The sequence below is a fragment of the Netta rufina genome, assembly GCF_964035555.1.
Source record: "Netta rufina genome assembly, chromosome: Z".
Classification (NCBI taxonomy): domain Eukaryota; kingdom Metazoa; phylum Chordata; class Aves; order Anseriformes; family Anatidae; genus Netta; species Netta rufina.
Window position 1 is genome coordinate 68836891 of NC_140126.1, and position 21997 is coordinate 68858887.

Below are 21997 nucleotides of genomic sequence, written 5' to 3' on the forward strand. Positions count from 1 at the left end.
AGTGTGCACAGAATTAAGAATACTGGTGTAGTTTTTGTTTGGTTTTGTTTGTTGTTTTTTGTTTGTTTGTTTTAAGCCACATAGCTGTTTGTTGTCTTTGACTTGGCATTCAACTCCTAAATGTATGGCAGTATAGTGATTATTGTCACTTCTGGGCTTTTGCTTTCCATTGATAAAATCACAGTTTCAAGGACTGCTTATTTCTCCAGGTTTAAGTTTGCTGGTGTAGTTGTGCTGGTAGTGAGGATTCTGTACCCGACTGCAGGGGCACACTGACGGTGCATTTAGAAAAGCAAGCCACCTGTGTATGTTCACTCTTTTGAAACTTTTTTAACAGCAGTTGTACCCATATTCTTTCATTTTTATTTGTTAATTACTAGCTTGTCAATGACTAAGAACTTGTTTCTGACCAGTCCCAGGTTTTTGTCTGTATCTGGAACTCTCCTCCGTAGAGGGAGACTTACGAAGCCTCATTAGCTATAGATATATTTTTGCATTGCACATGAGGTATCCAAAATACTTCGTTTTCAAGACTATTGTTTCTGACAGTATCTCTTTGGTCTCGCTATCTTTTCTTTCATACCCATACCTGTGTATGTACATGCTCTGTGGTGTGTTCTCCATTGATGTGTACACTGTTAAATTGCTTTTGGGCTTATTGGGGAAATCAGTCTTTCTCATCTGCCTTAGGTAGGAAGAAAACAACATAGCCACTGTTTTGCTTTCCAGACACTCAGTGGATTTCACTTTTTAGACAATGAAATGGTAGAGGAAGGGCGGAAGGGAATGTGTGGGAAGACAAAATTTCCAGTGGAAGCTTTAACCATTCATAGGTTATTCATGTGAAAATTTGCTGTTGTATGTGAGAGCTCTTTTCAAGATTTATATCTGGTTTTGGCCAAGTCTTCAACTTTCATTGATATGCTTATCCTTACAAGATTTCTAGTAGACCCACTGGGGGAGGGGGGGGGGCATGTTTTGAGCAAAATAACACTTAGTAAAATATTTGTTTTTCTTAGTTATCCCTTACAAACTGCAGAAGATTTCTCCATATATCACATACTGAAAGTCATGATAATGAGGGTGGGTGTGCCGTGGTATGCAGGACATTTTCAAGGTGTGGCTTGGTGAGAGATTCGTGTCTCTGTCAAAATAAGCAAGTTGGGAACCAAGTGGCATTCATATGCTGAACAGAAAGATAACACTGACCACACTGCCAGCTGGTATGTGTCTACATCACTTCCATGGTGCTGAGACAGCTGGTAGCGTCTGAACTTCTGTTCTTGGACTTGGTCTTGGACTAGATTTTCATCGTGTTATCTATTCAAACTGCAGTCTGAACAAAGTTGCTGAAACACTGATCAGTATCGTTGCTGTCTAACACATGGATGACTTTTATCAGCCAGTGTGAAAGTGTCTCATTTCAGATCATGTCATGATTTCACAGCTGTTATTGGGAAGACACTGACCATCTGAAGTGTGAGTCAGTGTTTGGTGTTGTCTAACCACAGCCTCTGCTTGCAGGTGGTTGTTCTTTGCAATGGTGAGTAGTCTTGCAAAGACTTAATCCAGCTGTGTAACCAACTAAAAGGAGCTGAATCAGGGATGAAAGTAGATTAACTGCTGCTAACACTTTGCTGAGGTGTGCCATTTCGTTTTCTCTTCCAGCAAATACTGCGGCATGCGCGTGGCAATTCCACAAAGGTGATATTTCTCATTACTGACGGATATTCCAACGGTGGAGACCCAAGACCCATTGCAGCATCCTTGCGTGAATTTGGAGTGGAGATCTTCACCTTCGGGATATGGCAGGGGAATACCCGAGAACTGAATGACATGGCTTCCCATCCAAAAGAAGATCACTGTTACCTTCTTCACAGTTTTACTGAGTTTGAAGCACTGGCACGCAGGGCTCTTCACGAAGGTATTAACCTACAAAGTCCTACAGACAGCACAGGGCTGAATATAAAGTACTGCCTTGTAACTGCGTTGCATGTAGTGCAGATTCCATTTTTTTTGTTGATATTTCCTCTTTCTAGCAGAGGTGTCCATTCCTCAGGTAAAAGAATAAACTATTAGTTAGACTAACCATCAGCAAAATGTAACATAAATTCTCTTCCCTGGTATATCCATACTTCAATTCTACTCTACATTTTGCCCAAGGAGAACATAATATGGTCTTGGCACAGTGCAACTTTTCTTTGAATAGATGAACCTTGTTGTCTGAAAGAGGCCCCCAATACGCATCTTAGGACTAGCCTTACTACCTAGTGTGTATTTTACACACCAACAAAAGCTAGCCTATTCAGAAATAATTCAGATCCCTGTTTATAAAGGTAAAGACAGTTTATTTTAACAGCCTTACGTATTCAATAACACTGAAACAAGCAAGGGGTGGAAAGAGAGTTTGAACTCTGCTTTTATCCTTTTTCAGTCTACTTTATTGTAAAACAGAATGAAGGTTCTACTCATGAAGAGCAGAAGAAATTTAGCAAGTGACAACAAATGAGTAGACCTTCATACGTAAGCCAGTCCTGCTTGAATGAGACATAACACATGCGTCAGACTACCAACTAGCATTTATTTGCAGTATTTAATTTTTAAAAGCATGCTGCTTTTACATAAGTAGTATGCTTTACTGCTGTTCTGTTTATTCCAGTTAAGGTTTAACTTTTTGTGTAAATGCATGAAAGGAAAGATTTTTTTTTTATATGACCAACTGGTTGTACATCCCATAACCAAATGCTCTCCTGATGCCGGTGACAGCATCCACCACAGCAAGGATAGGCTGTCTCAGCAGCTTTGGCAGGGGAGGAGGCTGCCTTCTGGCTCTGTTAGAATCAAGCAAAAATTTGGGATCTTTGCATCACTGGTTTCAGCGAGCATTTTTGCAGAATAAGAACACCATTTAATTTTATTATTTATTTATTTTTTTTTACATTTTATGTCAATAAGTGTTCTTCATGCTGCCATCACTACAGTTTAGAACTGGACATGGAACCTGTTTTTTTCTTTGTTTGTTTTTTAAATATTACACTAATGACATAATGTGACACTGGGGGGGTAATTGGGGTTGGACTTTTTGTTAATAAATTGATATAATTTCAGACCTGCCCTCTGGCAGTTATATCCAAGAAGATATATCACATTGTTCGTATCTCTGTGAGGCAAATGAAAACTGCTGTGACATCATGGCAAGCTGTAAATGTGGCACTCATACTGGCCAGTTTGAGTGCATCTGTGAAAAAGGATACTATGGGAAAGGACTACAGCATGAATGCACAGGTGAGTCTCATGTCTCAGTGCTTGTGTTTCTTCTCTGTGTGCCCTGGATATGTAGCTAATTCAGTCTAGGGAGGCCAGCTCTTTGGGGGATTATGATTATCAACCTGAATCAGAATGGGTTTCTGGCTTTTGGAAGACTTTCTGGCTAAAGGTGTATAAGAGTTGTAGCAGTCAAACTCCCCTCCAGCAGCAGCCAAAAGAGATATCCAGGAAAGGTAAGAGTAGGTCAAATGTTCGGACACATTAAAACATCCCTAAAATGGTTATCACCAAAATGTTTTGACTGCAGATTTACTGAGTTTGAAGTAGTATCTTCTGCATTTAAGAGCTCCTGGTGACTTTTTCCATCATGAATTTTACTGATCACATTTTGAAATTCCATAAACTTTCCTGTTTGGAGAGGTGCTGTCTATGTGCATCTGTGCAGGATAAATACTTGGTGAATACTACAGTCAATTAAATGTCCTTTAATTCTCTCATGTTGTCTTTCAGTAACTAAGGAGGAAGAAGGCATTTCAGTCACTGAACAGAAAATTGTCATCAAATTTCGCTAAGATTGTTCTTGTTACTGCTTTTGGAACAGTCCTCTTAATAATATTCATTTACAGTGTACAGTTGAAAAAAACAACATCTTACAGCTCTTTATTGCATGCCAGGATAAAAACATGGAGACAAAATTCTGGCTCTCTGAGTTCCCTGAAAAGTTGTTCATAGGAAAGGTGAAAGCAAGGCTATATTACTAGGCAGATGACTTCAAGCTAATTTATTTATTTTATTAATAGATAGGATTTCCTAGGGAAGTAGCAGAGAAAGTTGAGCCACTGGTCTTCAGTGGAGTTGTGTTTCAGCTCTGGGGGATACCAGATGCCTTTGTTTAATAAGAATATAGATAAACAGATAAATATCAGGTTTCAGTATAAAGTTTCTTTTTACAGACATTTATGAGTTCAGTTGAAAGCCTTCATGTAGTCAAGATAATCTGATGAAATAGTTGTTCACATACTGCAGTGATTATAAGAAGTGAAGGGAAGCTGTGCTCGTAGGAAAAGATAAGCAGGTTTTGTCCAACTCCATTGATGCATATGGGACAAAAAAATGCCAAAACTGTCAGCATATCTGAACTCTGTTATATTTGTTTTGTGAGCTGGATAAAAGGAGTACGTATAATCAAATATTTCTCATCTACAAACAAAATACAGTGTTTACATTGATTTTACATCCTCATATTCTCACTTAACGCGCTTCATGCATAATCACATAATCTATGGATCATGGTTGTATGGCTGTGTTTGAGTGCTGTGCGACTTACGTTGAATGTGATTTTCATCACATGCAGAGGGCTTCTTCATGTAACTTGTAAGAGCTGATAGCTCTGCTCAGACAATAGACACAGGCAGGTTTGTGACTAGAAGCTGAGGAATGCCTTCAAGGAACATTTCAATGCAAGCTGTGATGGCTGTATTCCTGCGCTAGGAGTAGTAACGAATACACTGGGGGAATCAAGATTACACCTAAGCATACAATGAGGAAAAGCTATTGCCAGCCACCAGTGCAAGAAAGGACTGAGATGTTACAATGTTTGTGTTGGGAAGTTTTATCGGTTTTATTTTGCTCCTTATGGATTATCACAAGGTAACTGTTAATTTTCCTTGTGCCTCTGGGTCATTTTTACCATTTTCTGATTAAAAATGAAGTAGGTAAGTATTCAGGAATCAGTAGGGTTTTGATTGCAAGATGAGCGGAGGAATTTAGCAGAGTCACTGGCACATTGGATCAGAATCTCGCTTTATGTAAGTGATAGAGTTTACTAGTGAGTTCACTTAACTCCAAACAAAGATAAGCTATTACATTCTGCTTATTTTCAGAGCTAATTCTATTTTTTTTTATAAAGTCAAATTTTCATTTTAAGTTTCTTCTGGAATTCCAGTCCATTTTGTTCACCTCAGCTGAATGTCCTAGTAACCTACTGAACAAAATAAACTCAGCATTTCTGCTTCTACCAATAGCCTGTGTCATTAAATACTGTTCTGAGCTATTCCTGAAGACAGAGGGACTATCATTAGAGTTAATGTTATCCTTTGTATACAAAAGGAACTTCTGATGGGGTAAGCTTACCTTTTGAGTGCCATTAGAAATGGTAAAAGTATGACTTATGTTTATGGATATTTGACAACTGCAGAAGAAAAGTTTCATTTTATTACAATCAGCAGGTTTTTTTAAATTAAGTTTTTAAAGGGGATTGGTATTAGATACACTGAAATAAAACTATGATTGCAGCCATTTGCTTTCTGTGTGAAGATAAAAGGTGCGTATGTGTATTTTGTGGAGAATTTGACCAGAGTAGTTCAAGCTTGTTCTTTTAAATATGTCTGATCAATTCAACTATGGTATTCTTCCTTAAGAGAGACAGAAACAAAAGGCAACATGTGTTCTTTACATAAAAAAGACATTCTGAAATCTTCTTTTCTGAAAAGGATTCCAAACCATTTTTTTAACATTTCCCAGCTGAGGATAGCTGTGGATTTGTAAAGGACAAGGAATCTTAAGAATGCCTCTTAACTTTTCTGCAGTGTATAATGAGCAGGAGGACTTCTGGCAAGTTTACATTGTCAGAACTTACTTTTGATTGGTTAAACATGCAGATACCATACTAGCCCATGTTTACTTAATGAAGTAAAATATTTTTAAATGATTTTTCATTAAAGTGGGAAATTGTTCTTATTCTGTAGTATATCTGTTTCTTTTGCTATATTAGTTATTTTCTGTCATTATTTTCTGTATGGCCTTGTGCTTTTGCGTTATGCCACTTTATTGATGTTTATGGTTTTAAATGTGAAGCACCAAAATAGCTATGTACAAATCATAACAGGACTTTAATTTCCTCATTACCTGAAAAAAATACCCTAGAAAGCTTCCATAAAATAAAATAGGAGCCACGTGCTGTGTGCTGGAGAGCAGAAATTGGCTTCAGTGACCACCTCCTGTTCTTTGCAATATTGTTGATGATGTGCCACAGAAAGAAGAACAGAGTGACTGTTCTCTGCTTTAGAAAACAAACCAAACAAAAACCTCTTGGCCCATATTATGAGCCTTATGCAGCCAGGGACATCTGTGACAATTATCAGAAAAGGAGAAAGAGGAAGAACAGAGACCGTATCATAATCAATCACAATTATTGTATAGTACATAAATACCTTTTCTTCAATGTCCTCACTTCTTTTTTTCCTTCCTTTCTTTGCTTACAAATGTTACGTTTCAAACTAAATGCAACCAAACAAAAATACAGATGTCAGCAAAAATATATGTGACCTTCATGGTCTTCCATTCCATCAATAAAAAGATGAGCTATTAAAGGTAACTGCTTGGTCCATGGAAAGCTAAAATGTCCAGATGTATCTTCTGTCCATTTGTATCTTCTCTGTCTTAGGAAGCTAGGTAATATGTCTTTTACACAGCCTTTTTCCACATTTTTCAGTGATACTCTCCAGAGAACGAGGTTCTTTTCTGGCAAGTGGTCTGATGGATCTAATGACCTTATAGGTTCATGATGGGGAAACTAAAGGATGACAACCACAGGTATCAGGGAGGGCAGGGAACTGCTGTCTTACAGCCAGTCATTTCCTTTATTGAACACATGGACCACATAGTTCATAGCACAATGTGTTCATGAAGATGACTTACAGTTGGCAGGGCAGAATTAGTAAATGTAGTACTTACGTGGTATGCTAGTTATTCCTTATTTTCTTTAATTTTGGTCCACTACATGTCTATAATTACTGAAATGTAGAATTTCGTCATATATATAAATATTCAGTAGCTTACCTGGCCTCTGCAGTTTTTATGAGTATATAGTATTGTTGGTTATCATCTGAATAGCCACCAGGCCAGCAGTTTTGCTTACAAAACAGGACATCAGTTAGATCTGTAAAAAACTTTTCCAGGGAAATGTGAAATCATGTGAACTGTGACCTTTTTCTTCTCTCTCTCTCTCTTTTTTTTTTTTTCCAAATTTTAACTCAGAACACATTCACTTAAAAGACTGAGAAGAATTTCAAAAAAATGCAGGAGGTCCAGCAAGGCAGGGGGTCTACATTTTGCATTTTATGATTTCTTGGATTTTGGACCCTATTTTCATGTGAGCTTTTTTTTTTGTTTTTCTTGGTTTTTTTTTTGTTTGTTTGTTTTTTTCATGAGATTTCCAGAATGTTCCTTTTGAGAATGCAAAGCAAAACCTGATGTTCATGAGTTGGACAGCTCTCCAGTTAGGAAAAAAAAAAAAAAAGAAAGAAAGAAAGAAAGAAAAGAACACAAGTTGTGCATAATATATTACTAGCAGTTGTTTTTTTTAGTGAGATAGGAAGAACTATAATTCCAGTAGTGATTGGAATGGTCCATTCAAAGAAAGCAAAACATCTGTTCTGCCATTATGTGTTTTTCTTACCTCCCTTCTGTTAGGAGCTTCACCCTGCCTGGAAGCCGCGTCACCCTTTCTCCTCTTTCATTTTGTTGAAGTGTTTCATTAGCTATCCTGCAGGTGTTCTGGCTTAATGAATCTTTGTCAGCCATATTGCATTTGTCATACTCTGTGTGGAAATTCTCTTTAGAAGTTGACAGAGCTGCAGATTTTCTGCATCTTAGAACTTAGTTTCTTGCTCTCTCACACAGCAGTGCCATTTCATTCTGTCATCCATTGAATCTGTGTCTTAAAACAGATAGGATGTTGTTCTGGTTCTTTTACTCTCCTTTGTTTTTAAATTCTGAATCAGAAAAATACTCTTCTAGCATAGCTTACACTGAAAGTTTCTGCTGAGGCCCAATGAAAACTGACAAATTGAAGGAGTATCTCATCAAGGGAAATGTCATATGGCTGCTGTTGTGCTTCCTTGTGCCATATAAACCTGTAAATCTGCATAAGTAAAAAGAAGCAAACATTTTAAACTAGATGAGCTGAAGGAACTGAGATTACAGCTGGGTAAAGAAGTTGAGATATACATGCTTAATAAAGCATTCATTAATGTTTACAAAACCTGGACAGTTTGGAGAGACTTGGAGTTAGACTCATCTACTGTAGAGACAGAACAGCTGGCCTGGAGAATCCTTTCTCCAAGTGTAACGGCTGTCAGGGATATGCTCCTGTAATTATTACCTTACAATCACAATCCCCTTTCTCTCACCTATGGGGGATGGGATACCTTCGTGTATGTTACTCTGTAACTTGTAATTTATTCTTTAAAAAATACTTCTCCCAGGTGGAGCCTTTTGTTGCAGCCTCTTTTGCCTTGGATAATACGCAGAGTTTCCGCTGTGAGTATATTGTGTTAAAATCACTGGCTGTCATGAAAGGAGAAAACAAGAAAGCAGGGATCTAAAACAAGGGAAAGTTGCAAAATACCAATGACTAAGCGACAGTGAATTGATGTTTAATTAATACTGGCAAAACTATTCCTCGCTGGCATTCTGTATATTTTTTCTTTTTGTTATGAACCTTTTTTGGCTCTTTATGGGTAACAATTTGAGCATAACATCACGATGGATAAATACAGAAGAAAAGTAAATGAGCTTGTTTTTCTATTGAAGGTATCATAACATCGTGATGGGTAACTACAAGAGAAATGTAAATGGATCTGTTTTTCACATCTGCTGAAAGACAAGTGGAAGAGAAGGGTGGATTTAGGAAACAACAAGTACTATAGGCAATGATATGAAAGTTTAGGAAGTTAATTTTCTTTAAAAAATATTTAAGACCAGAATATAATGTAAAAACATTCATCGTTATTATTTACATAAAGACTAAAAGAAATGGCTTTTATAGATAATTTATTTGGAAGATAAATCTGGAAGCATGCAGTCATGCTCTTTAGAATTTTTAACATTAACATCTTCTTTCTCAATTTTTTTGCCCCTGAAGTCCAATATTTCCTGCTTTGCTTTTGGAAATTCAAATGCAGATTCTCCTGCTTGGTATGGTACAAAGCAAAGGCTGAGGATGAAAGGATTGAAATCTTCTAAGATTTCTCAGAATGGAGCACACAATGGAGATACAGTACTTTGGTTAGGTAATTTAAAAGCATTACAGCAGTAAATTCTTGTCAGGAGGGGCTTCTTTTGTAGGAGTGACTCCAACAAAGATGAATAGTGTCTTGCATGATGGTAGAGTAGGTTTGCATTTTACATGGATTCCAGCACCAAACTAGTTTATTTCTGACCTGTACAACCTGCATCATGAATGTAGGGCAGTGGAAGCTTCTTTTATTGAATTCAGTCCTTCTGCAGAGATACAGTAAAGGTTCATAAAACACAGTAGGTATGAAGTGATAACAGGTTTTGTCAATTATAAAGTCAATTATTATTGTCAATTATTTAATTCTTATAGTAGTAAAAAACCTTTGATCTGCTTTCCCCATGTCTTTGAAGGCAAACAGTAGCAAAAATTTGGAATTTTAACCCAGATTCAGTCCACCAGAAAAACTCTTTAACACTTAAGTTAGACAGTGAGCTTTCCAACCCACTGTAGAAATGGGAAAATTTTAACATCTAACCAATGACTGTGTAAAAAGGGCGCTTTCCTTGATCAATTTGATACAAGGTTTTTGAGTGAAACAAGTAACCTGTGCAGCTACGGGTGCATTTTATCCATGTTCAGTTTTAATAAACTTATTGAAATTAATTAGGATTATTTCCAGTAATGTTAATGAGTTTGGGACTGAGTCCGTAGAAGTGGGTGACTTATTTTTTTCTTCATCCCTAGGTCTTAGGTACCAACTTATATAAATCTTGTTTTGCAAAAGTAAAAATTTTAAGTAACACGATAGCTAGTGTGGATAATGGTGATTAATTGGTACATAATTTTTCTAATTCTGCACCACGTAGCTTGTTTCCTTTGCACTTCCAACTGAACAGTAGGAAAGAAACACAACCCTAAAACTAAGCAAAACCCACCAACTTTAAAGTTTTCTTTGTTTCTGAGGGAATTCTTTAAATGTGAAGTTGTAGGGTAAAGGTGAAACCCCCAACTGAATTTTGGCTTGTACAGACCAGAAAAACAGAGGTAATTTCTAAGTCTTCATACAACATTAAAAATGTATCAACCTTTCCAACTAGTTGTCATCTGAGGCATTAGAAAACAAGTTTCAAATTCAAAACAGACTCTTTTGTATTGAGTATGGAGATATTTCTGAAATACATGTGGCAGAAAATTGGGAAGCAATGCACAATTTTCCCTTATTTTTCTTACCTTGGAAGTGGCTTGTCCTGGTCACCTCAGAATGTCATGCAAATAAAATCTCTGGCCAAAGTTTTACATGCAATTAGAGGAGAAAAAGCTGCCATATGTAGGGCTTGGGAAGAGCAGAAGCCATGCTCTGAATAGACACGTTATAGAAATAGACTCCAGCTTTCTGTGCTGCCCCAGCTTAGGCTGCTTCTGGAGTGCCTGAGCTGTCCTCTCGCCACAGTATAACCAATACAGGTGGCTGTCACAATGAAGGCTCCAAAGTGTAAATACTTCACAGGTAGCTTTATCCTTTAGTTAAAAGACTGTAAAAGCTTTAGTGTTAAGCCTAGGCATGGCCATGAGTCCCTAGACAGTATAAAAAGCAGGCTGTCTTACCTCCACTCTGATTTTACACTGTTCACTGTTGGAGATTTTATGGTGGGAAAAAATCCTAGGTTAAATGGGCTCCGAAGCATCAACTTTTAAGTACTTGGAACATTACCAGGACTTAATTGTGCTACAAGTTACTCATGAGATCTAGCCTTAGTTTTTGTACCTATGAGGTTGTGACAAGGTGTCAGGATTCCTAGCATCTTTAAGTTGCTCTGGAAAAGCCTTACCAAAACTGATTCACTTAACCAGACTAGAACATAGAACTGTTACTGTGACAAAATCGGGCAGTCTCTGTGTCTCCGGATCTGAAGTTGGTTGAATTGCATATGGTGTGTTTGTTACTTGGTCAAATGAATTTGACATTTAGCTCTCAGAATGAGTTTCCAATAGAACATGGAGTGTGGGAATATTTTCATTTTATTTTTAAATCCTTGTCTTGACTTGCACTGTGATTGATGTTCACCGTACCTAGGCCAGTGAATATTGAAAAGTATTCTGTAACAACAAGCACTATTCCTTGTAGCATTTTAAGCAATATTTTCTACTTCTCTTGCAGTATTAAGCTCATATATTGTCTAAAACGTAGTTCAAATCATTGTGCAAGTATTCAGAAATGGTCTTCTGATAATTGCTCTGGAGTTACCCAGTTGCAGCTAACAGGAAAAAGAAAATATAAAAGCAAAGCTGCACAAAGCTCATAAAGTGATAACACACAGCTAAATAAATCATTTTTTGCAGATTTTGACATAAACAAAGTCTTTCGGGGGATATTTACCCAAAAAGTGGTAGAGACATTCCTCCCACTGTCTTCTCTGCATCTGAGTACCACCATCATAAGAGAAGAAAGTTGGTGGAAAGAAGAGATGGGATGGCTTTTCTCTTGCCTCTCCTGTTCAGGCCTGCCCCAATGGCTCTGTGTCTCTGTGGAAAGTTATCTGGCAGGTTCCTCAACTCATTTCACAACCACTTCCAGGGAAGAAATCCTCTGTCTATGTCTTCCACAGCTGTGCTTCTGCCTTCTTCCCATTGCACACATTGTCTGTTCCTTCAGCCATGCTCTGGTTCTACTCCAACAAAGGCAGCTGGCAGCAAGAAGAGTGTGCTGCAAAAAACTCTAGGATAAAAAGGGGTAAAAACCCACTTAACTTGGAGCAGAATTAGGGCAAATAGGTTGCAGACACTTCATAGGCTTAATTGGTCTGTCAGAAAATCAGCAGCCAATAACAGATGGGAAGTTTGGTCTGCTGTCTTGTAAGCTGCTTTGTTTTCTTCCGTCACCCCAAAACCCGCTGCAGATGACCCAACCTTCCCACCCAGAAGCAGTGCTGACTGCATGCAGGAGTGTGACAGGGCCTCTGGGGAACACGAAAGCAGCAACACAGATCAGTTTCATCAAACAGGAAACTGGTTTCTCCTGGTTTTGTTGGTGTTTTGATGAAAACAAAGATCAGGACTCTCCACAGAAGTGGGAACCTCTTCAGGCCAAAACCCTTGGGTTTAATTTGTTACCACGCAAAACAAAGCCAGACCAGCAGCTCACACTTCCAATGCAGATGTTTTAGTAGGGATCACATCTGAAGGTAGTTTGAACACTTGATTTTTTTTCCCCCAGTCTGAATTTTTTAAAATTAGGAAGCATTTTCCTCTGTTATTCACCTTCATAAAAATGAGAAGAATGATGAAGGTATTTTTTAGTGTATATGGGGTGTTAAGTTGAGCAAGATTATTTTTATAGAAGTTTAGTTAACTATATAATCTGATTGTAGTTACGTGATTTATTTAGAGTCTGAAACTGACGAGTTTGAAGAAAAAAATCATCAAGCACTACATTACAGTTACTCATTAGTGTCAAGTGTATAAGACTGACAAAATCTCCATCTGTGTAGGTGTGTGCAGCTGCACTGATTCTGTGCAAAGCTGCACCCCTTGTAATAACGAAGATCTGTCTCCTTCTCCTGGCCATGAGGAAAATCTACCATTGTTTTTTTTGTGTGTTTTTTTTTTTCCTTCTTTTTTCTTTTTTTTTTTTTCCATGACAGCAAAAGAAACATTATGAGGACAGCTAAAAAATAAGTGGATCTTAGGCCCATGAAGTTCAAACAAAGGATGTTCCCTTGTAAATGCCGTAGTAAACACCCATGCAAAGCTTCCATCTCCTTGTGGGTTACAGTTTGTTACTCAAACAAGAATACCAGAAGATAAAGTATGAGAACTTTCCTACACTGTGGCTGTTAATTCCACATGTTCTTTTTTTTCACAGCAATTATTGCTATTAGTTCCAGTCTGTGTGCTGGTTGAGTGCTTCACAGAACAGTGCACAGTGTAATGTTCCCAATCCTGAATTCAGGCTTCCCTTCAGCTACGTTTTTCATGGTTTTATGGCAAAAGAGTGCTTATGACATTCTTACTGTGCTCCCCCAGAAAAACTCTTATCTTGAAATACGCACAGGTGGTATTAAAAACTATCTAGGGAGAGATAGGAAACATCAGCATTCAACTGGAACAAGGAAACATCTACGCCTTTGTGGACTGGGAACACCTTATGTCACATTAATTTAAAGACATGTATTTATATTCTGAGTTTAATGTCTGCATAAAAACCCTTGGAGCTCTGTATGAAAGTGTTGGCCTCTTACTATGTTTTATCTTCCTGACCCTCATTTCATGCCGTGCCCATCTGCTGCCTGCAGAACATCCTGTGAAGCCTGCATAGGCCTGTGAACTTTGGTCTGCTGCAGTACTTTAACACCATAGAAGACAAGCCCAGAGCATGAGGTGCTTCAGAAATTGCTCTTTTGAGTAACTCAGCTCACAGGATTGGATTTTTTTAAGTACAAGGAGTGTGGTAGGCTGGATAGCCTTATTCTGTCTTGGTGTCAACACAGAACCTAAGGAAAATTTCCTATACCTCATGGATGTACATCAGAAGAGCTACGTATAGTTGAGCTGGTGTTCCTTTTGGTCTTCCGTTCTTATCACATGGAGTCACTGACTTTTACACCTCTGACAACATCCCTTTAATGAAACTGAAGTATATTAGGTAGCTGGGGGTTACTTCTATTCCTGTCTCTTCTAGTACATGTCAGGGATGCTCCTTTCCATACTTGTGCACTGTAATGGCAGTCCTAGCCATGGTGCCCAAAGGGTTTGTGTAGAACCCCTTACTGTCTTCTTGTCCCCCTACTTCTCTTTACTACCTGTCCCTCAAGATGTAGGTGATGGATTACAGCAGTTACTTGTCTGTTTTTTTCCCCTGAGACTGAAATACAGGCAAGTATTAAAGGTAACACGTCCAAAATCTGTAATGTGATACTTCATTCACAAAACTGTCTGTAAGGTCTTAAAATTCGCCTCCAGTGATGTTAGGAATTGATTTATTCTCATTACTTTTAGGGTCTCTTTAGGGAAGCTTCCCATGTTGAAATAGAAGGTGCAGTGCTTTATGCATCCCTAGGCCAGAGAAGAAGTTTGCTGTCTGTCACTTAGATCCCTCAGTCGTTCATGTGCAGCAGAAGTGCAAGACGTTAGTGCAGAACACTTGGCTTCAACTCATAAAAAACAACAGGATATTTTTGGATAGCATTGATTATTATGTGAACTTGTCTAATTAAAATCAAATGCTGTTTAGAAGTAGATCTTGCGGCTTACAGTCAGTGGTGTAATAATCATAAGTCGATTAGGTCCAGTAAGCAGCAAAGTAATCATGCTTATGCCTTTTTTTTTTCTCTTTTTGCTTCAGATTGCAGTTAAGAATTCTTGTTCACCAATGTGCAGATAACCTTGTTTGTGGCAAAAGTTATCAAAAAAGAGCATGCAATTAGTAAGGAAGGTATGACCAGAAGCATGGCAGACCTTTTTCCTCCCAGAATGTACATTGGACCTTGCTGTCCTTTAGAAAGGGAACCAGTGATTCTACTTCCTCAAGGTGGTAAAAACACTCTTGAAACAGTGAAGAGGCTGGATAAGTAGGATACAGAGCACAGTTTCACTTTCAGGCACAGACAGACTGAGTACCAGGCAGTTCTTGAAAGAATCTCATTGTTGGCTGCTCCTCTTCTGGCAGCAGCCACAGGCTGTGTCAGGCTCTTTTAAACAACTGCACTTCAGCAAAGCCTCCAGATGTTACAGGTTGCTGCTTCAGCACGTGTTTGGTTAGCTCTGATGGCAAGAAGGGATCTTACAAACACATAAACTCACTATCCAGGGATTTCTGCTTTATGGGAGAACTCCTACATTGCAGAGGGTTACATTTTTCTGGAGGGGCTAAGGGACAGAGACCAGGCAAGTGCTGGTTAGGGAGGAAAAGCAAAGTTGGTGGTCAGAAGTGGCTTTGTGAAGGTTCTTGACAGAACAGAGCTTTGTTAAGATTGATTGCTGAGGCTGTGTATGTGGTTGTGCAACACACTGCAACAATATTTTTTTTTGCCATAGCTTTTGTGGTTGGTAGTAAAGTGTAGTTGGCTGGTGGGGCACGCGACCAAGTGCTTAAAACACAATTCTTCAGTTCAAATGCTTCAGCAAGGGTCAGATCCATCCTTAAGGAAGAACTTCCTTCCTATCTCATATAGAAATAAGAGTGGAGAGGGACAAGGAAAAATAGGCAAAATGGGATGAAAAGACTTCTTTTTTCTCTGAATATCTTCTGAGGAAGCAGCAGTTAATACAAAGTTATGTAGTTGTTCTCTTAGCACTGTCATGTTCCATAAACAAGACTCTGTTTTGATCTACATAGTTCAGATCATTTTGAAAGAATTCAGGGGGTCCATAAGCGTTTTGCACGAAAATTGGTCAATGGAATTTATAGTATTTTTCACAGTAAATCACGGGTACCGGTAATAATTCCAGGAATTAAGTAGAAACTCTAACATTAGGGGTACGGCACTTTGCTGAACTCTACACAGGGATAGCTGGGTTTGTTTCACAATATGTGGAAAAAAAAATTGGCAAAAACATCACTTTTTATTGTCTGATTATTGGCCTGAGCCATTGCATGTGCTTCAGTTCTCTTGAGTTAACCAAAAGCTGTCTGACTCTCACCCTGGGCTGCTAAGTAAATAAACATGGAAATAGTGACATATGTTCTCCATCTGCACAGTCACGTGCTGTATCTTCTCTGCTCAGAAATGTTACTTAATAGGAGTATAATCGCTGTTGTTGAAAAGTGTATTTAAATGATAAAAATAAGGGATGTAGAAAACAAGCCAAATTTGGCACCTAATGTAGTAGTGACACTTTATTGAAGGTCTGGGCAGAAATGGCTTCACTTTCCTGTTTATAATAACTTTTACTTGCTACATTCCCCATCTGTGATTCAGCAGCTGGAGCTACTCTGATCTTCAGACAAAGGAGACAGAAATAGGTGTCTTTTTTTTTTTTTTCCTTGATGATCACATGCAGCAACAACTGCTGGGAGTGGTGTTGGAGACAACAGCAACAGGGGAGCATTTCACACTGGATGAGTAAAACAACCCAGGACTACACAGGATTCTGTTAATATATTTTACTGTGAAGCAAATTTGTGATTTCTGCCTGTATGAGGAGAAAAGCTGAGGACTTGGTGTCTCTGGCTCCTCTTGGGTTCCTTATGCAGCTTGCAGCTCTCAGGAAAGCCAGTTGGCTTGTTCAGTTTGAGCAGTCATATTTTAATCATCCTCTTAAGTCTGAAGAATAACTGAACACAAAACTGTCAGGAGGTGAACACGGTGGAAATGGATCTTTAACCACGAGGGGTGTTCTTCACTACAGAAAGACACCGGCTCTGGGAAGCCCGGGGTGCATGTTTTGTCAGCGTCTAAATCCCAAGCCCTTATTTTAGTTAAAATTACCTTTCAGAAATCCCGGGAGAAGGTGATCTGTTGGTTTAGCCCTGTAACGTGTAACATGAGACTCTTGCTCTCTGCTTCTGGAAGAAAGCGTAGGCTGTGCTGAGCAAGTGCTGGCTGAGCTGCGATGATTTCAGCATGTCCCACGAGCCGCAGGCACTGGAGTGGATGCTTGGTTCAGCTTCTTCTGGGTATAGCACATCAGGAGTTGTTAAGGAAACATTTTTTTTTCCCCAGCCCCAGGTCAGGCTTCTCCGTTTCCAAGTGCTCCCTCTTCCCAGTTGTGCATAAAGGAGGACTATTTCGTGCTTTCCAGCGTGTTTCTCATGCAGAAGTTAACGGAGCAGAATGTAACGCATCCCAGGCAGAGCTTTTTCACTGCTCTGATATTTCCACTATCACTCGGGGTTTGGTCTAAGCCTAATTTTGGTCCTTTGGGCACCTAATACCTGTTTATTAATCCTTATTAGGGAAGTGATAGATTGATAAATTTATTGGTACAATGACAAGGAAAGGTAACAAAAATATGGAGTGACTTTTCTCCCTGCATCTGATTTTAATCCCCATCTGCAAGTGTATCTTGGTCATCCCTTTTTGCCTTCTGGCCCAAAACCCTTTCTGTCAAAAAAGTGAAGAGAGGATTTATTTGATATATTGTCTAATGGGTAGACCAAGCCTAGGAAGAACTGGGCTTCCAGTGCCTTCAAACCAGACATTTATTACATCTCTGAAACAGTTATTTGCTCACCTGTTTGTAGCAGAAATTAAATAAAATGTGGGGTTTTTTGTTTGTTTGTTTGTGTGTGTGTGTGTTTTTATTGGTGGTGGTGGTGGTGATTTTTTTGTTGTTGTTGCTTGTTTGTTTTTTTTCTTCTTCCTTTAACAGAACCTGCTTTACTTCAGCTGGTTTGTACTTCTTTACAGCTTGGAAAAGCAAAGGTACAACTTCATAGCACATGCGTCAAAATGGCAAATAAGTGCACCCAGGACAGGAGGATAATGTTCCTTTTCAATGTTTATTAATTTAAATAGTAGGAAGCTATCCAGAGACCAGGGCACTTAGAACAGGCACTTACAGTAGCCTGTGCTCTCACATCAGCAGTGATAAAGTTTTACTGAGGAATGTGTGTCTGTGATTATGTGAAGACCATGTCCAGAGAGGCCTCTGTTCTGAGTGAATCATTTTCAGACCTGCTATTATCTCCCTTTTTAAGTTTGATTGTGTGCAGAGTTTTGGACACAAAATTATCACTTGCACAGAAATGATTTCATAAATAATTCACATGGTAAACTTTACACAATCAACTGATTCAGTTTGCCAGCAACTTTTTAGTACTTCTGGGGTTTGTTGTTCGCTTTTATCATGATACGTGTTAGAAATGTGCAGGGGCATAAGGACATAGATCAGTGTCCACGTTCTGTAAGTCAGAAGCTGGCATGGTCTGATACCCATACCTCATAGGTACATTCATACTTGGCTTTGTGTGTGCTCTCCAAATGCATCACCAAGACTACTTCTTTGATGTCTATACAAATGGCAAACTTGTGACAACTGTCTAAAATGCCACTCAGATCTCGACCAAAAGAGCTTTATTTTAGCACATGAATGCCATTTCTGTTTGTAGTTAACCAGCAAAGTTCCTAAGCTTCACCATTAACTTTACCTTACCTCTGTAAGCTTAGGCTCACAGTTCTGCTTCTGTAGATTGTTTTGGTTTGGCCCTTCACTAAATGCAGGCTGTCTTCTACCACAGCTAAAGCAGAGCTGCCTCAGTACAGGTTATGTCACATGCTGATTAGTGACTGTTAATGCACCCTGCATTGCTGAACGGGTTTGTAGAAACCACAGCAGTGTGTCTATGCACTAGTGTTCTAGTGTTTCCCAAAAAGATTAAATGGACTTTTCTGTTGTGAAAGTGTGTGAAATGGAATTTCTTGCAAAATTACATAGATTGCACAAGTTGTCTCATATATCTGGAGAACTTGTAGCTTGAATGAAGCACAAGTAGGCTTCTTTTTGAAGATAAGTTGCAAGGCAGAATCAAGATTTTCTTTTGTATTCCTGGCTAAGCCACATGCTTTGAGACAACTAAGTTACTGTTACTGTATATATGGTAGTCTTTATTTTTAACTTTGGAGGGAATCAGTTTTATTTTTATGATCGTAAAACGTTTTAAAACACTTTTAATAGCTGTGTCCTTGCAATGCACATGTATTCTTCAAATATGAATTTACTTAAGACACTCACTATGCTTTTGACTTACGATAATTGTTCTGATCTAAAAATGTCTTTAAACTGGATGAGAATGGATTTTCTAGATGTTCTCAGTACTACTCATATTACAGTAGGATATTTTGCAGTTAGAAACATTGCTTTGAGGTAATCCTATCTAAATACGCTCACCCTGAGCCTACGCAGGAATGCTCAGCACTGTTGTGGCCCAGGGCCAGACTTTCCTGTGAAAGTAGATCCTTGTAAGCGTCATAACTTTTACAAGGTGCTATCGCTCTTGAGCTTTCATTCTTCAGTAGGGAGATTATTCCCCCATGCTCTGTATGGTCGGGGTGCTGAGATGGGATGCTAGCCCAAGGGACTGCATTTTCTTTTAGGCGCCTTTCCAGTTCTCTTGCCCTATGGGAGAGGATCCAAGACTCTCATTTTTATTGTGAACACGTTACTTCTGATGAAACTTTGTTAGGGTTGTTTGAAGTGCTTGAAGATCTAGAGCTAGATCATCACAAAGTTTCATTCCAGATGCTGCAGCCTACTTGGTAGTGCAGTATTGCATTTCTGATGTCTCTTAAACTCAATTAAAAGGTTTGGGTGAACTTGTCTGCTCCCTGTGTATGATGTGTAAAAGTAGCTGAACTTTGGACTTGATTCAGCCTGCTTCCCTCAATGAGAGGAAATTTGTAAATCTTATAAAGAGATGGAGCAAAATACATCAAATGAGAACAGAGAAGACATCTAGCTTGTTAAATTGCTAATCACATTGCTATGAGAAGAGATGTGTAAGGAATACTGACAAAGAGCAGATGGATGAGCAGGTTCAGAGCTGTCTGAAATTAATGCAGAGCACATGCTGAGGATAACAGGAGGTATTAGAGCTGGAGAACACACTGAGACTTAGTAGAAATCCTTTTCTGATCCCTACACTTAAAGGTAAGCACAAGGTTTTCTTTTGCAGTCTTTGTACAAGCCATACATGTCAAATGTTTAACTAAAGCCACTTCCTTGCATATTTCTTGTAATACTAGCATGCTACTGGCTCTTTTTTTTTTTTTTTTCCTTTTTTGACATCATACGTGTTGCAAAATGCAGAACAGTGGATTACAGTATCTGCCAAAGGTTTCAATTTTTTATTACTCATTAGCTTTCCAAATGCACTTCGTGGGCACAAAGTGCCTGATCTGACGTACCTTTCTTACAGAAGATTTTAAAAAAGAAAAAAGGAAAAAACAAACAAACAAACAAACAAAAGCTGCAACTTCTAGGACCAGTCTCCAAGACAGGGATGCAGGGTATGGTAAGTCTTTGAGAAGCAAGCTTAAAGATCGTAGTATACAGGTTCAGAGAGGTACATTTCAATGTCCAGAGAAGTCTGTTTTTATAGTAGCCCAACTAAACATTTTTGAATACAAGGAAAGAAATCCACAACCCTAGTTTATTGTTTGGTTTAGTAGAACGGACCTGAAAATGACAACATCTCTGGCCATTGGTGCCCTGAGTTTGCAGAATACTTTGGTTACAAGAGCAGGCAAGAAAGATTACTGCAAAACATATGGAAAAGGCAGGGGACTGGGGAGTTCTGTGCCATCAAGGCTCCCATCATATGCCTCCCTTGTTATGCATGTTCTCCCTTTGCAGGAGCCACTCAAAAATGCAGCAGCAGCAGAATGGTTTTTGGAGGACGGATGGAGGGCCAGGTAGCACTACGTGTTGGTCCAGTGAGACATCCCACACCTGATGTGCTGCAGCAGCAGGTGGTGGGAAAGCATCAGGAATTCTGTTTGGTGTGAAACAGGGATCTCCATTCGCTCCACGCAGGTTGAATTGCAGCCCTAGGCACCTCCTTCCTTCATTGTCCGCCTTAAGCTGACGCCATGTGTTTCCTAGTAAAGCATATTTTATTTGGCAGGCCATTGTCAAGGGACATACAGCCCTTCGTTCCCATTGTTTCTTCTAATGGAGGTTGTGCCTGGGTCAGACAGTACTTAGTCGTGATGAGAGATGAAGATACCAGTGTGGAAAGATTCAGCACATGATGATACACTGTGAATTCTTTATACTTGCTTCTTCATGAAAGTTTTGACTTTTATTTAGTAAAATAACTAAGCTTTATAGTGAGGCCCTATCATGCTACCCAAGTTTAAAAAATAAATGATGTCAAATATTGCTACCACAGTACTTATTTCGTAAGCGAAAGTCAAGGTGACAATTTTTTTAATTTTCATGTTCATTTTGATATCACCAGGGCACAAGAATCTTAGATTAGGTAAAGCAGTGAGGGGTAGCCCACATGCTCAGGCTGAAGTTCTTCTCCTCCAAAGGCGTATTTGAGTTTTAGGTTGTCCTGGTGTTGTGGACTGTAATTAAAAGTAATTCTAGGCACACAGTGGATTTTCCCTGTAGCTTCCAAAAAACGAATAAAAATGCAAGACATTGTGTGCCAGGACAAAGGTCCGCATAACCAAAAATCTCCTGTCTATGTACGTTCAGTAACAAAAATGGAGGAAACAGGAAAAAAATCGTATAAACATCCAGCAATCACTGTTGAGAGATCCTGTGACATATGATTGCATTACTTTTATTAGACAGCAGCAGAACAAAATCAAAATAGATGTTCATGGTATACTCTGACTCTGGGGCTGATTCCGCACTTCATTACGCTTCATACTTATCCGTATAAACAGTGTCATAAAAGTAATTACAGTGGCATACAACCAATGGAACTGGAAAACTAGGTTTGCTTTCTTCACTTAGGAAGTTCGGGGATTAAGCTAAAGTCATTTTTGTGTTTGTGATTTGCATCGGAGTATCATTTCATTTAAGCTTTACATATGCAGGGAAAAATGAGAACTACAACTACAGTCAGTACAGTATATAGAAAATAGAGCAATAGTGTATACAAATAGAGCTCAGGTTGATGTGGGAGAGAGCAGGATATAGCCTGGCTGATTCCTGCCGTATCCTGCTGAAGATAAATCCTTAATCGGATCCTTCATTAGCATGAAGGGTGGAAAAAACAGCTCAAGCCAGAGATTACTTACTAAATGTAGTTAG

The 21997-nt window shown here is 38.8% G+C and overlaps 1 protein-coding gene across 1 annotated transcript in view; it reads left to right on the forward strand.

Moving 5' to 3' along the window:
• Window positions 1-1821: 1821 nt before the first annotated feature.
• The window catches only part of SVEP1 (sushi, von Willebrand factor type A, EGF and pentraxin domain containing 1), a 101033-nt gene continuing 80857 nt past the window's right edge, over window positions 1822-21997 (forward strand). Inside the window, exons 1-2 of the mRNA XM_084305623.1 lie at window positions 1822-1924; window positions 3109-3285. Of these exons, the coding sequence (XP_084161749.1) occupies window positions 1837-1924; window positions 3109-3285 (265 nt within the window). The 5' untranslated portion in view covers window positions 1822-1836. The remainder of the gene's footprint in view (window positions 1925-3108; window positions 3286-21997) is intronic.